Raw genomic sequence first — 14,215 nt, 5'->3', positions numbered from 1 at the left:
CGCTAATCTGTGCATGTAGCTGTAAGATAATTTCTGTCAGTACTTAACGGTAAAAATGTGGCAAGTGTCGTAGTTATCGTTCTCTGTAAGCAAAGTTCCATGCCCAAGGCAGGATTCGAACCTGCGACCGTAGCAATGGCGCGGTTCCGGACTGAAGCGACTATAACCGCTCGGCCACAGCGGCCGGCGAAGTATGTAGAAAAACTGTACTGATATAAAACAGATACAGTGCAAAAGCAATAATATAAATTATGTCACTCGTTAATTGTGTCATGATATATTCGTGTAGCTGTCAAACAACCCAAATACTAAGTCATCTGTAAAGTCTCAGAAAGTACTTTAAATAAAGAATGTTTTTTCAAGTAAACCAAAATGTTGCATTAAAACCTCATTAGCAGTATATGTTCTAAGTATGTAAGCCTTATAGTCATTACATAATCATGGTATTAACAAGCAAGACTGTGCACACAATAACACTGTGTCGTCTGTTCACTATAACAATGCATTCGTAATTACTGTCTAAATAAGTTCCCTAGGTTCTTGCCTGGATAGTTAATTTCAAAACATTGTTGCATGTTAACAGTTTCTACGTGTGACAAAGCATACTATTAATGTGAAGTAGCAACCTTAAAGTAACGATTAATTCAGAAAGGAAATTATCTCTCAATAAATGGTTTTACATATGAAATCTGGCGCAATCCTTTACTCTTCCTAGTACGCAGAGTTTTAACTTCAATGCAGTTATCAATGGTATACATCGGATTCTGTAAGGTTCATTGTAAATCAGAAAGAATTTGTGGCTCAAGTCTTGCTTCTTATGTGACAATGAATTAGCTTTAACGAGAAATTTCTGACCAATATATTTGCTTTACCGTGTAGTTTTCTCCTTTTGTCTGCAGGAGAATTTAAATTCTTAATGGCCAGATCAATTATGCCTTTGTGTCGAAGTTTACTTGTATTCGAAAAAGGTACAAGCTCTCTGATTCCGTTTGGTGGTTCTTCATTCTTCAGTACAAGAATAGGTGGTAAAGCAGTGGAGTCATGAGGTATTTCATTGAGGCCGTTTTGAAATAGGTGTAAATATCTGTCCTAATACTGATGCTTTCTGTGACAATACAAGTCTGCAAAGCTTATTGATTTCTTTCATAATCCGTTCAGACGGGTTACAATGGGATTGTCAGGGATACACAGTACCCATAGCTTGTCATCAACAGTGCAATGTTTGAGGAGTATGTTGTTTCTAACCAGATAATAATGACGAATATGCGTGCGTGTCTTTTCATGCCATTTACTTTTGATGTCTTCCCAAATCGGATCCTTATCTTGTTCATAAGCAATGTCTTTTAAAGATGTGGTGATGAAGTTTTCAAAGGCTACTTTCAGAATGTAATGAACACTCTTTATGATCTTCAGCTAGTCGGGCGCACATGTTTAAGCACGTAAATTGGTGGAAGAGTGTGTCAGCAGTATCAACAGAGAAGTGAAGTTGTGCAGCGAGGTGTTTAATTGTGATCCGTCCATCACCTCGAATGAGACAAAAATTGTTCAAATGGCTCTGAGCACTACGGGACTTAACTTCTGAGGTCATCAGTCCCCTAGAACTCAGGACAACGTAAACCTAACTAACGTAAAGACATCACACACATCCATGGCCGAGGCAGGGTTCGAACGTGCGACCGTAGCTGTCGCGCGGTTCCAGACTGTAGCGCCTAGAATTGCCCAGCCACTCCGGTCAGCTCGAATGAGAGAGTCTGCACGCGTAAACGTTGCAGGACTCACTGCCGGGAGTCCGTAGACATTCTCCAAGCGCCTATGAATATCTGAGATTCTCTGGTTTTCCGCCAAAACTCAATGACTTCGAATGCACCTCCGTTATAGACACCATTGTGAAATCTACGAATAGCGCTGATACCTGTCAGAATGTCGTGAAACTATTGGGTCTAAAGCTGGAACATTCCGCATTTTGTCAACTGAAACCGGCCGAGAAAAGTTGTGCTGCTTTCTCATTCAACGAACTTCGTATGTCAGCATTATTCTATGAGGAAGTGAAGTACTGCTATTTCTCTGCATAAAACAACAAATGTAGATTTTTAAATGCTGCAATCATTTTTATTCATTTCTCACAATTGTGATACATAAGATATTAGAATCATCGCAGTGATAACCTACATCCGCTGACTGTTCGCAGATGGGACTGCAGTCACTGGTGGTGTGTCCCGGCAGCCTTCGCCGCTGCTCTGCCAGCCTTATTGGCAGCTGCCCTGGCTTTGGCGGCAGTCCTCAATTTGTGTGCTGTTCTGGCTTTGCCTGCTGTCCTGGCTTCGGCATGAGCCGCTGTCCTGGCGAGGCCGGCATGTGCAGCTGCTCCTTTCCGTGACGCTAAAAGGAACAAATGACGTTCGGTAATTACAGCTCAAAATTGACAGCCAATCAAGCTCAAGACCTATTACTTACCAAAAATAAGGAAGCCACTGATTACTCTGCAATTGACACTTGAGTGATTTGTAGTACATACGAACACTTATAGATTATCTCTCTACCATTCCACTCTAGAGTAGCACACTGGAAGACTTAACACCTAAATCACTCCGTGTCACTTCTTATTTCTCTTATTTTATCACGATAGTTGTTTCTCCTATGTAGGTGGGAGTTAGCAGCATATATTGGCTTTCGGGCGAGAAAGTTTGTAATCAAATTTCGTGAAAATATCTCGCCACAATGAAAAATGGATTTCCTTAATGACAGTATTCCCAAATCGCTTGCCAGAGTCGTACAGTCTTTTCCACATCGCGAAAGCTGCTCTTTTTCGCTGCCCTTGATCAATCCTGTGTTGTAAGATCTCAAAACTCTCAGAAAGAATCCAAAAGGGGACAGAAAGGCGTGGTTCAGGCAGTCTTTTAGTAGGTCTGTTGCATCTTCTCAATGTTCTGCCAGTAAAACGTACTTGTTGTTTCCCCTTCTCTCAATAAACCGAAGTCGACCATTTGCCTTCCCTATCAAAGTGTTCAACATGCTGGTTCCATTTCATATCGCTTTTCAAAGTTACGCTCAGAAATTTAAAAGGTGCTACTGTGTCATGCAGGGCACTACTTAGCTGTATCCGAACATTACAGATTTGCTTTTCCTACGCATATGCATTAACTTACATTTTTATACATTTACAGCTAACTCTCATTCACCACACCAACTGTCTAAGTCTTCTTGTATCCTCCTACAGTCACTCAACTTCGACACCTTCCTGTACGCCACAGCACCATAAACATTGCTGCCCATCCTGTCAGCTAGGTCATTTATGTATATTAAAAATAACAGCGGTCCTATCACACTGCTGTGGCGCTCCTGACGATTCCTTTGTCTCTGATGAACACTCGCAGTCGAGGACAACCTACTGGATTTATTATTTAAGAAGCCTTCGAGCCACTCACTTATTCCATACGCTCGTACCTTCGTATATTCGGAAATATAGAAATTTGGAATCAACGTGCTGCTCTTCATCGCAGTTTATCATGTGAGGAGAGGTCAAGCTGATCTCGCTCGAGCAATGCTTTCTAAAACTGTGCTGATTCTTGGACATAGGAAATTTATTATGTTCAAACTCAGATTATGTTCAAAAATTATGCGCAATCAAGGGTATTAGTACGTAATTTTGCGTTTCCGTTCTTTTATCCGTCTTTTATACAGGTGTCACCTGCACTTTTCTTGTAGTCGCTTGCGACTTTGCGCTGGTGGAGAGGTTCGCGATAATTGCAAGTAAGGGGCCATAACTCAAGTCTTTTCACTTCTGACGTATTGTTCCTCAGGCGTCGTCATGTGATGTGCTACAGTCAGTGGTCCAGCTCAAAAGTTCGTCGTATAATTCCATATAATCATTTGGAATGTACTGCTGCGTATTTTCTAAGTCTTGAATTTTTTGAACTTTAATTGGCACCTGTACTGATGGTAAGCAGGGTGTTTTGGTGGAGCAACAGGTTCTCGCAGATGTGCCATGAAGAATGTGTGACTCACTAACCCGTTGATACACATCAAACCGTCGACGGGCGCAACTCTGGCACTCGCATATGCAAAGTGGAAGACACTGCTGACTGCAAAGTTGTATCTGTAAAAATTTGGCTTGTTCCTCGTTTCTTCAGAAACTCTCGTCTTCTTATGAGATTTTGTCCACCAGTCTTTAAAATCCAGAATCCCAGATGTATGAACTTCAGTGACTGTAAGTTTTCCATGTTTTACGCTGCTTTATGGAATGTGCTGTGCTATTTGGTGAACTGATAACATCCTGAGTAGCACTGACTTACGGCCTTTAAAACAGACTGATTGACACATATTCTGTTCATAAGCTCTGCTTATGTGTAACAACGCTTACAACGATTTATATTCTACCTTCACACGCTAGCCATGGAATCACAGATTTATTACCTGGTGATATATTCTCTAGGTAAAGAAAGTCATAGGTTTTCGTTGTTCAGAAATTCCTAAAGTGCAGAGGAAGCGAAGGCTGTTGCACTCTCGGTTTAAAAGGGAATACACAAATGAAGACAGGCAAAGGTGAGGAAAGAATCATGCGTCTGTGAAAAGATCTACGCGCAAAGCATACAAGAACTACCACCGCCGTACGTTAGCAAAAAGATTTGGACGAGAACCAGAGAAAACTATATGCAAAATCGCTAAACAAGTCTAAGGCTTCCATCCAGTCACTTGTTGACCGGTCCGGTGTAGCAGTAGAAGATAGTGAAACTCAAGCCAAAGTTTTAATTTCGTCGTATCCCTCTTTTTCGCGTCTCGTCTTCAGTATAACTATAAATAAATTCAGCACCACACATTTTGCTCCTAATAAACACACCACAAACTCGGGAGACACGAGTCACGCAGCAACTAGCTCTTCAACTGTTTGCACTCACAACACTATCGCCAAATGTTCAGGTCTAAAAGGGTACATTTCAGTGACTTACGCCCATTTAAAACAAAATGTGATTTTCAGTTGCATGTTACAAGGCATACTCTGCAGCTTAGAGTTGTGTTTGTGGCATTTAATTCACTAATGTGGCCAAATATCAACACTTCTTTCAGTGCCTTCTTCCTAAACTTTTTTAAAGGGCCAATATTTTCTGATTTTAAAAGACCATAGCGTTGTATGTTTCTGTATTCATGAAATAATGTATACAGCAATAAAAAGGACACCTATACTACTAGTTCACAGGAGCAGACTTTCTTATTTCTGATATTTTTCTTCTATAACAGGTTTTTTAAATTTTCATGGTAAGTTGATTTTCTTGACTTAGGCTCTATTTAAAAAAAATCACCGATTAATAGTTATGGGTGCGTTTGATCACTGAACTTTGATATATAGAGCGTTCATTGTAAATTACTGTGACGTTAACATCGGTCTGTTTGCGTAATGACATGAAAAAGAATCCACGTCTGGAGATGTATCACTTATGTGCTACGGGAGCAAACTCTTCAAACAATGAAATTAACTCTCCTGCAACGTCTAACTGAAAGACAGATAATAATTTGCTACGATTATGTGAAGTAGGAAACCTCAACCAAGTGGTCGGTGAGGTAACAATGCTCGGTGGCACACAAAAAAGTATACAACATTCGTGTGTCGCAATGAACATCTCGTGTCTCTTCTTACAGTTATGTTCAGCAGTCTTTTTCATTGGCGTAACAAGCAGTTGCAATAGTGGCAGTTGCTAGCATATTAGTTCTTTATTCACTAATCTACTGATTATTGGAAGGGTATTAAATTATAACTCCTAATTCACTCAGTACCTGTGAAAGAGTTGAAGACCTTAATTTATATCATTTTCCTTGTTCTTAGAAACGATGTATCACTGAACTTGGGTTCCTGTTCAGACACTATCAACATAGAGCTGTCTACAGGTTTTGTACTGTACTCGTTGAGTGTGGCCATCCTGAACCCATCGATTCCACATTCGGGCGACAGTCGCGAGGTTCTGACCGACACGAGCACCAATACCATGGAACGACCAATCCCAGTCTTGACAGACTGCGAATCTACCTCTGTCGAATTTCATCAGTTGTTGGTAGTCGTTTCCCCTTGTTACACGAGACAAAACACGAACTTCTCACAAGCAATCAACAGAGAAATCTGATTCCTGAATGTGAAACTCGCTGTGTAAACTTTTCTTATACACAGGACCAGGTTTTTCCCATAACTTCGACAGTGTACGAGTATTTCACACATATTGCACGCATCTCCTCGTCCGCCCCCCTCTTTCTGTCTCATCCTTCCTTCTCCCCCTGGTGACCTCCTCCTTCCCCATCCCTGTCACCATCTCCTCCTCCTCGTCCTCCATCTCGTCCTCCTCCTCCACCCTCTCTCTATCTTCTGCTCCGTTCTCTCTTTATCCATTTCCCCTTCACTCCCTCTATCCACATGCTCCTCCACTTTCTCTGTCCTACATCCCCTCTTTCCGTCTCCTCCTCCACCAACTCTTTCTGTCCATCTCCTCTTCCCTCGCCCACTCTGTCCATCTCCTTGAAACTGTCGCCCATCTCTTTGTCGACCTCTTCCTCCAACTCTCTATCTGCTGTTTACTTCTTTCTCTCTCCGTCCGGCTCCTACGGCACTCCCAACCCAGATGGAGTTACATCCTGTATTATATCCTGAACTGCGTACAATTTCTACTTTTCATGTGAGAAGACAAGTTTAACACTTGGTGTTCCCAAACGTTTTCGTAAACGATTTGCTGCCAGAGTTGTCAGACATTCCGTCTCTCTTTCAAAATGGTTCAAATGGTTGTGAGCACTATGGGACCTAACTGCTATGGTCATCAGTCCCCTAGAACTTAGAACTACTTTAACCTAACTAACCTAAGGACATCACACACATCCACGCCCGAGGCAGGATTCGAACCTGCGACCGTAGCGGTCACGCGGTTCCAGACTGTAGTGCCTAGAACCGCTCGGCCACCTCGACCGGCGCCTCTCTTTCCTCTGCAAGACTATACAGAGGTCCAGTGAGAGGGCACCAGTCTGTTTCGATGGTATATCCTTTGGAATCCAGACAGCTGATCCATTAGTCATACTACTGGAAGGCGAGGAACTTTACAATGGCTAGTGTGATCAACTAACTCATTCTCTTAGATCTTCTCTTCTTTTTTTTTTCTTTGGAACTACATGTACTGGTTGGTGTATGAAATTCCGGTTGAAACTGCTCAAGACCTACTTCATAGAACATTACATGTCTTGTTCTACGATGAAAACCAGGAATGTTTAACAAAATGAGCCAACGTTTTATGCATCAACACAAACATCTACTGTTGCGAGTCACCGCTATGAGGTGAAATGGTACACGTAAAGATGTGACCACCATATTGGTCCCTAAAGTCACATTTTCCTTGTGTTATATGCGAGTTTTGTGAAACTGAACGTTGTTTTTGCAGTAATTTCATTAAATTATCGAATTATTTTTGAATTAGCAATTGATTTAGTGTCGGCATAATTCGAGCCAGCAGCCGAGATTATACGATAAATACAAAATTTTGGGGTAATGTTTTAGGATTATTACGTGAAAGCTAAATATTTTGTAGCTCTTTTTATGAACTTGTGAAAGGTAAATAATAAACTTGGATTCGATTGCCTATCACCTTAAATCTGAATCCTTAAAGACAAAAAAGCAGTAAGACGCAGACCTCACATTCGGAAGAATGGCGATTCAAATCCCCTTCATGGCATTTAGATTTAAGTTTCCTGTGATTTCCCTAACTCACTAAAGGCAAATGTCGGGATGCTTCCTCTCTCAACATCACAACCGATTTCCTACCATGTCCTTCCACAAATCAAACATGTGCTACGTCTGCAATGAACACGTCGTCGAGGGCACTTTAAACTGAAGTCTTCCTTTCCTTGTCGTAACACTCAGTTTAGGGAACTCTCCCATATGATTGATTTAGACCTAACGTTTTGAGACCTTTTGAACATCACATTTTATGAAGACTAAGTATTAAAAATTGGGAACTGTACCCTGTTCAGTATTTGTGCCCTCGGATCCGTCCGGCGACGATCCATCGCTGCTGAACGTTTTAAGGGCGAAGATTGGGCTGATATCGGGCTCCTCCTCTTCTCCATCACCTCCCGCCCGAAGTAACTGATATGTCAAAGCGTCATCGTAGTTGTCGCCGTCGTCATAATCGTCTTGTGCAATCGACTTGGTGTCGTCTTGAGCCGTGGCGTGTGGCACGCAGAACACAACCAGGTAGGATCCTGCGAGCAGCAGCAGCAAGAGGCGCGACATCTCCTTCCCTGTGTGATACGGAAGACTGTCTACACTTTCCAGCTAGACTGCCGTACTGTGAAGCCGTCAAAGAATCGCAACGTCTTTTATAGCAACAGGGCGCTGTCAACTAGATACGTTATCGCTACTGGGAGGCAAATGTTTGCATGTGCAGTTCAAACGTGTGCTAGTAGAGTACAATCACCACAAATTATCTCTTACCATTTTACCGTAGTCGTTACTCCAAAAGGTCTTGTTCTTTTGCCCTTTCATGCAACAGGATATTATTATCTAGTCTGTTATATAAGGTGAACAAAAAACCCACTTCGGACGCTACAGCGCGGTCTTTGCACACAAACAGTACAAAAATGTGTGATAGCGTAGATTTTCCCGACGTATCAAATACTGATGATTTTCACGGGTTTGCAGCCTAACGACAACACGATATTTCGGCGGACCATCTGGCCGCCATCTTCAGGTGAGATTGAGCGCAGAATCACGCCGGAGCTGAAGAGACCTCAGCTTCGGCGGCTCCTTTATACCGCGGGTACTGCCGTTGCGCGTGCGCGAGCAGCGGAAGAGCTGCCCTCTGTGAGGCGAAGAAATTGCAGCGGCGCCATCGGTGAAAACTGTCAAAAGCGAGGAATCGCAAAATTAAAATGCAGCCGGTCGGAAACCAGACCGTTGTTGTTTTATCTGTGATAAAATAGGATTCCACGTCTTGCTTAAAGGAAAACCTCTGTCTCTATTAATAATATCATCATACTGACGTATATCAATTGATTCTTTCAACACACAATCCCAGTAACGGGAAGCCGAGGCAATATTTTGCGTCTCTTTGAAGGACATATTGCGCCCTTCATTAAGACAGTGTTCGGCAACGGCTGATTTTTCCGGCTGGAGCAGACGTGTATGCCGTTGATGTTCCACACATCGATCTTGCACTGTACGGATAGTCTGTCCAATGTAGGCCTTGCCGCAGTGACAGGGAATCTTGTATACCCCAGGCTTCCTCAGTCCCAAATCATCTTTCACCGATCCAAGAAGGGATCTAGTTTTGGCCAAAGCCGTAAGGACGCTTTTAATATCATATTTCCTGAGGATTCTTGATATATATATATATATATATATATATATATATATATATATATAAATGTGTGTGTGTGTGTGTGTGTGTGTGTTTGTGTATAACACACACACCTTCGAGCTAATCAGCTTCCTAATAGTAATCCAACCACCGGATTTTTAAAAGGAAACTAACTGCTGGTCTCCGTGCAGTTACACACTCTGCCGGCTGCTCTTACTTCAACAACATGTACCTTAGGGCAACCAAGCAACAGGTACACTCGCTGCAACGCAAATCGTTGAACGAAACGAAGGCGCCAAAATCACCCCACCTTCGATAAAGAGCGTTGTTCGAGGTGATTTTCAGGGACTGATCTCTCCGAGAAAACAGGCACCAAAGCAATGCGACCGACAGCGCCCGGAGTTGACATTAGTCAGGTCCACCACAAACTCGCGACCGCCTTACGAGGTCGACCCGGCGTGCCGCAGCTGGCCGAGAGCGCGTGTTTTCCTCTTTCGTCCACGCAAGCACGCCCTTGCGCCTCGTAGCGAATCCAACACCAACAGCCCCGAGCGCCAAACACCTGCGAGATCACAACAGGGGCAAAGACCCTAGTACAGCCGGGTAATCGATGGTGTCGCGCCAAGGAGCTGTTTTACCAGAAAAGGCGCACCACGTCTCAACTGTACTGGAGAAACCAATGTTTCGTCACAGTTACAGTGGCCATCTCCTGAGACTAATGGTGTGTTCCATATGTGTATTACGATAAAGTTCCCACTCCCTCTGTCTTAAGAGACCAATAATGGCAACGATCTTTTTAATAACTGTGACGTAATATCATGCTAAGTGAGCAGTAATGACAAAATATAGGGACTCTGCGCAACCAAAACGAAGCAGTAGACCTGGAAGAAGGCCACTGTAATCAAGGTCAAAACGTTGATTTCAGTAGTGCAGTATCTTGTTTTTTGCGTGATGACTTGGTAACATAAACAAGAAACTCTTTATGTCAAATTCCAGATCAGATCATGGAAAGAAATAATAATCCCTGGTCAACATCTGTTGTCACAGTACCCAAAAAAGCAGAACAGCATATCAATTCCATTGCAACTATTGTTATTTAAAGCAAAAAAGAGTATCAGACGTCTACTCAATGCCAAATATAACAGAAATCTTAGATAATCTGAGCCAGAGTTGTTATTTCACAACTATGGGACTACGAAGTCAGTACCATCAATTACTAGAGGTAATATTTGCAGATCTTCCAGAGACAGCATTCTTAATTCCATCTGATCATTATTAATATCTTCACATGCCTTTTGGGCTGAAAAACGCACCTGCTACTTTCCAGCTACTATTAGATGGCGTATTCCCAGGATTAAAACTTAAGAGGTGTATGGTCTATTCTGATGATATGATTTTTTTTCTCCACAAAGATACCAGCAACGTACAGTCAGTATGTTTATGTGAAGTTTTGGATCTTTTACGTGCAGTAAGGTTCTGAATTAGCCTGTAAATGTGTCATTTCTTTTTACAACAAGTCCAACACTCGGCCATATTATCAGTCAAACCGGTGCCCGCACTAATACGCGACTTCTTGAGGCCATCAAAAATTTTCTGACACCCACTAGGGTAAAGGAATCACAGTCATATCTAGGCCTCACCAATTTCTACCGAAAATTCGTTCCAAAATTCGCGTTAGTTGAAAGACCCCTCACACTGTTGTTAAGGAAAGGAATAAGATTTCTAAGCCGTACGTGCAATCCTATTGACTTATCTAACATTTCTCAGCCACAGTTTCATCTGGTTCAAACTTTTCAGCAACAGCTCACACACAGGCTGAATAAAATGTACATGAGGTGTGAGTAGGGCCTCCCGTCGGGTAGACCGTTCGCCAGGTGCAAGTCTTTCGATTTGACGCCACTTCGGCGACTTGCTCGTCGATGGGTATGAAATGGAGACGATTAGGGCAACACAACACCCAGTCCCTGAGCGGAGGAAATCTCCGCCCCTGCCGGGAATCGAACCTGGGTCCTTGGGTTTCACACACACACACACACACACACACACACACACACACACACATATATATATATATATATATATATATATATATATATATATATATATATATATATATATATATATATAGCATTGCTGCATCCTACCGCTTCTCAGCCACTCAGCTACCGGGGGCGAACAGACAGGGGCTGTCTCCAAGGGATCGAGTAAATCAGCAGGAACCTTGCTTGGCCGCAGCCAGGGCTTGCTAGCTGTGGGTGTCTGCTCGCTGTATTTGGATGGTGTACGTTTAATGTGGATAGTGTGTCTTGGTCTACTGAAGAGTCGCCAGTTCCATCTGTCTGTGCGATGCCAAACCACACTCTGGAGCTTCAGTAGGCCTGGTTCCTGCTGCTAAGATTGTTGGACATACTCACATACATCGTCTGTAATTATTCTGGGTCAAACGCAGGAATGACGGTGAGCACCAGGCTGTTAATGTTAAGTGTGTGCAGTAGCTTGAGAAAACCCCTGTGCTTCGTTAGTGAATTTCGTTTGGCGTTCTAGCTGTAAGCTGTCCTGCTTTATTCTTCTGGCCATTATTTGGCCGATGCCTTTTACATGGATCTGTATCCTGGTATTATAAATGTGCCTAAGCTAAACTTTGACACTATTATAGCAACTATTCAAGAGGGATTTGTTTTACAAGCTCTATTGGTGCATGTATTTTACTTAATGTGCAAATATTGGTTTTCATGTCCACTACCAGTGCATGTGTTTAGGATATAAGTAGTTTTAATTTTTTAATAATTGTTCTTCCTTTTCCAGATTATCAGAATGAATCCAGACAGCTTGACAGGGTGGAGAAAAATTATCAGATAGCTGAGAAAGAAAGAAATTTGGAATAATGTATTTCCAGTGTTATTTGTGCAGATGACGATTAAAAGTAATAATTGACTATGTAGCACTCAAATGATTATTAGGACCTATGGGTCCAATTATTAATGGGCCTTGCATCACAGAGCATTTGATTTTGGAGTAATACATCATCCAGGAATGCTCTATGCAAATGTACATAGTCTGAGTGACAAAGTATGCACCATGGGATCCAGTAGCATACACGAGGAGGAGTGTGAGGAAGCACAAAGCTAATCGCTCAGACTGTTTTTCGTTTGCCAACCAACTGCCGTTCACCATAGAGGATGGAATGTCTTACAGGAAGACAAGCTACAGGCTATAGCTCGCAGAACAAGAAAATCATAAAACAATGTACTGAGTCAGACCCATCATTCGATTCTCGCAGGGCACAGTGGTTGCAGGTTAGCAAAACACAGAGTAGTCCAAAATTACTGATGGGTAACATGCAGACAAGACTTCGATCGTTACGCCCAGAACTGTGTTCCACTCTTACAATAGCCAGAACTCAGTCACCAAAGAATTATGCTACAAGTCTTCAATAACTATTCTTCTTTTCTGTTCTGTAAGTGAATTTTTTTCTAAAACGTTTAAAACTGTTTTGCGAAGGTGAAAAAATGCACACCAAAGCTTTGAAATGATAGGATACAACCTACAGCGAGAAAGCAGTGTTACCAAAATGTCACGCAGGAAGTGGTTATGATAACCACCCCCCATGCACAGAGATGGAAGAATAAAAAATTTGTACGATGTTATCAGGGGCCCACTCAGGTGATAGAAATAATATCATCAGTTAACATGAGATAGCAACTTCCAACTCGCCCCACTATAGTTCCTGTCAGCTATGTTCGTCCTTTTAGGGAAACCGTAGAGGTGTCCGCAGCGTCTTCGGAAGACGGAGGGGGGGAATGTGGGGAAAAGGGAAAGAAGGGAAAGATTAAGCAAAAAAAGCAAGAGAACTCTTCAGTTATCCCATCACCATGCACTTAGGCCACGAGAAGCTATAATAGAATAACAACAGAGTTTCCTCTTGCTTCAGGGCATACGGTTCTACCCCGCCGGCCGCTGTGGAGGAGCGGTTCTAGGCGCTTCAGTCCTGAACCGCGCTTCTGCTACGGTCGCAGGTTCGACTCTTACCTCGGGCATGGATGTGTGTGATGTCCTTAGGGTTCAAATGGCTCTGATCACTATGGGATTTAACTGCTGAGGTCATCAGTCCCCTAGAACTTAGAACTACTGAAACCTAACTAACCTAAGGACATCACACACATCCATGCCCGAGGCAGGATTCGAACCTGCAACCGTAGCGGTCGCGCAGTTCCAGACTGTAGCATCTAAAACCGCTCGTCCACCCCGGCCGGCTGTCCTTAGGTTAGTTAGGTTTAAGTAGATTTGTCTAGGGGGCTGATGACCTCAGATGTTAAGTCCCATAGTGCTCAGAGCCATTTTTTTGGTTCTAACCCAGGATGAGCAGATGCAGCACCAGGCACAGGCACCGCGCTCTAGACAACAGGAAGAGGGAACACAAGAAGCTCTTCATAAAAAGTCTGCTATGCTGGTGCAGGGTTACGGACGCCCTCAAGGTACATCACAAACGGCCGTGATAATGTCGGATAATCAGTGGACCCTAAGACTAAATTGGAATATTGTGGCGCTGGGGAACGAAATTCGGCGGTTAGAAGACATGTTCAGCAAATTAAAACTCATGATAAATAACCAAACGAATTAGTGATACGCAGGAAGAGTACCAGTCGCTGCGATCACCTTTTGCACGTCTGCAGTGACAGCTATGTCAGTCGTCGGAATTAGTGCCACACGTGGAAAAAAAGAGAGATGGGCTAGATGAAGGCGGTCGAATTTTGAAAATATTTTTCAGAAAAGCCAAAGCGGAGAATCTAGAAAATATTAATAAGAGATTACAAGTAGAGGCGGATGCAAACAGTAGCCAGGAAACACTGTGCCTTCACAGTACCTAGATAGCCAGACTGGAAAAAGATGCA

The 14,215-nt window shown here is 42.8% G+C and overlaps 1 protein-coding gene across 1 annotated transcript; it reads right to left on the bottom strand.

The window, feature by feature from the left end:
- Window positions 1-2,116: 2,116 nt before the first annotated feature.
- On the bottom strand, window positions 2,117-8,293 carry LOC124548809. The gene is made up of 2 exons (XM_047125196.1): window positions 7,987-8,293; window positions 2,117-2,379 (listed from the first exon to the last, which is right to left on the bottom strand). The coding sequence occupies exons 1-2, from the start codon at window positions 8,255-8,257 to the stop codon at window positions 2,201-2,203; spliced, it is 450 nt and encodes a 149-aa protein (XP_046981152.1). The 5' UTR covers window positions 8,258-8,293; the 3' UTR covers window positions 2,117-2,200.
- Between the last annotated feature and the right edge of the window lie 5,922 nt (window positions 8,294-14,215).

This window comes from Schistocerca americana, chromosome 1 (assembly GCF_021461395.2).
Source record: "Schistocerca americana isolate TAMUIC-IGC-003095 chromosome 1, iqSchAmer2.1, whole genome shotgun sequence".
Lineage (NCBI taxonomy): Eukaryota > Metazoa > Arthropoda > Insecta > Orthoptera > Acrididae > Schistocerca > Schistocerca americana.
This window is presented reverse-complemented; position numbering and strand designations above follow the sequence as displayed.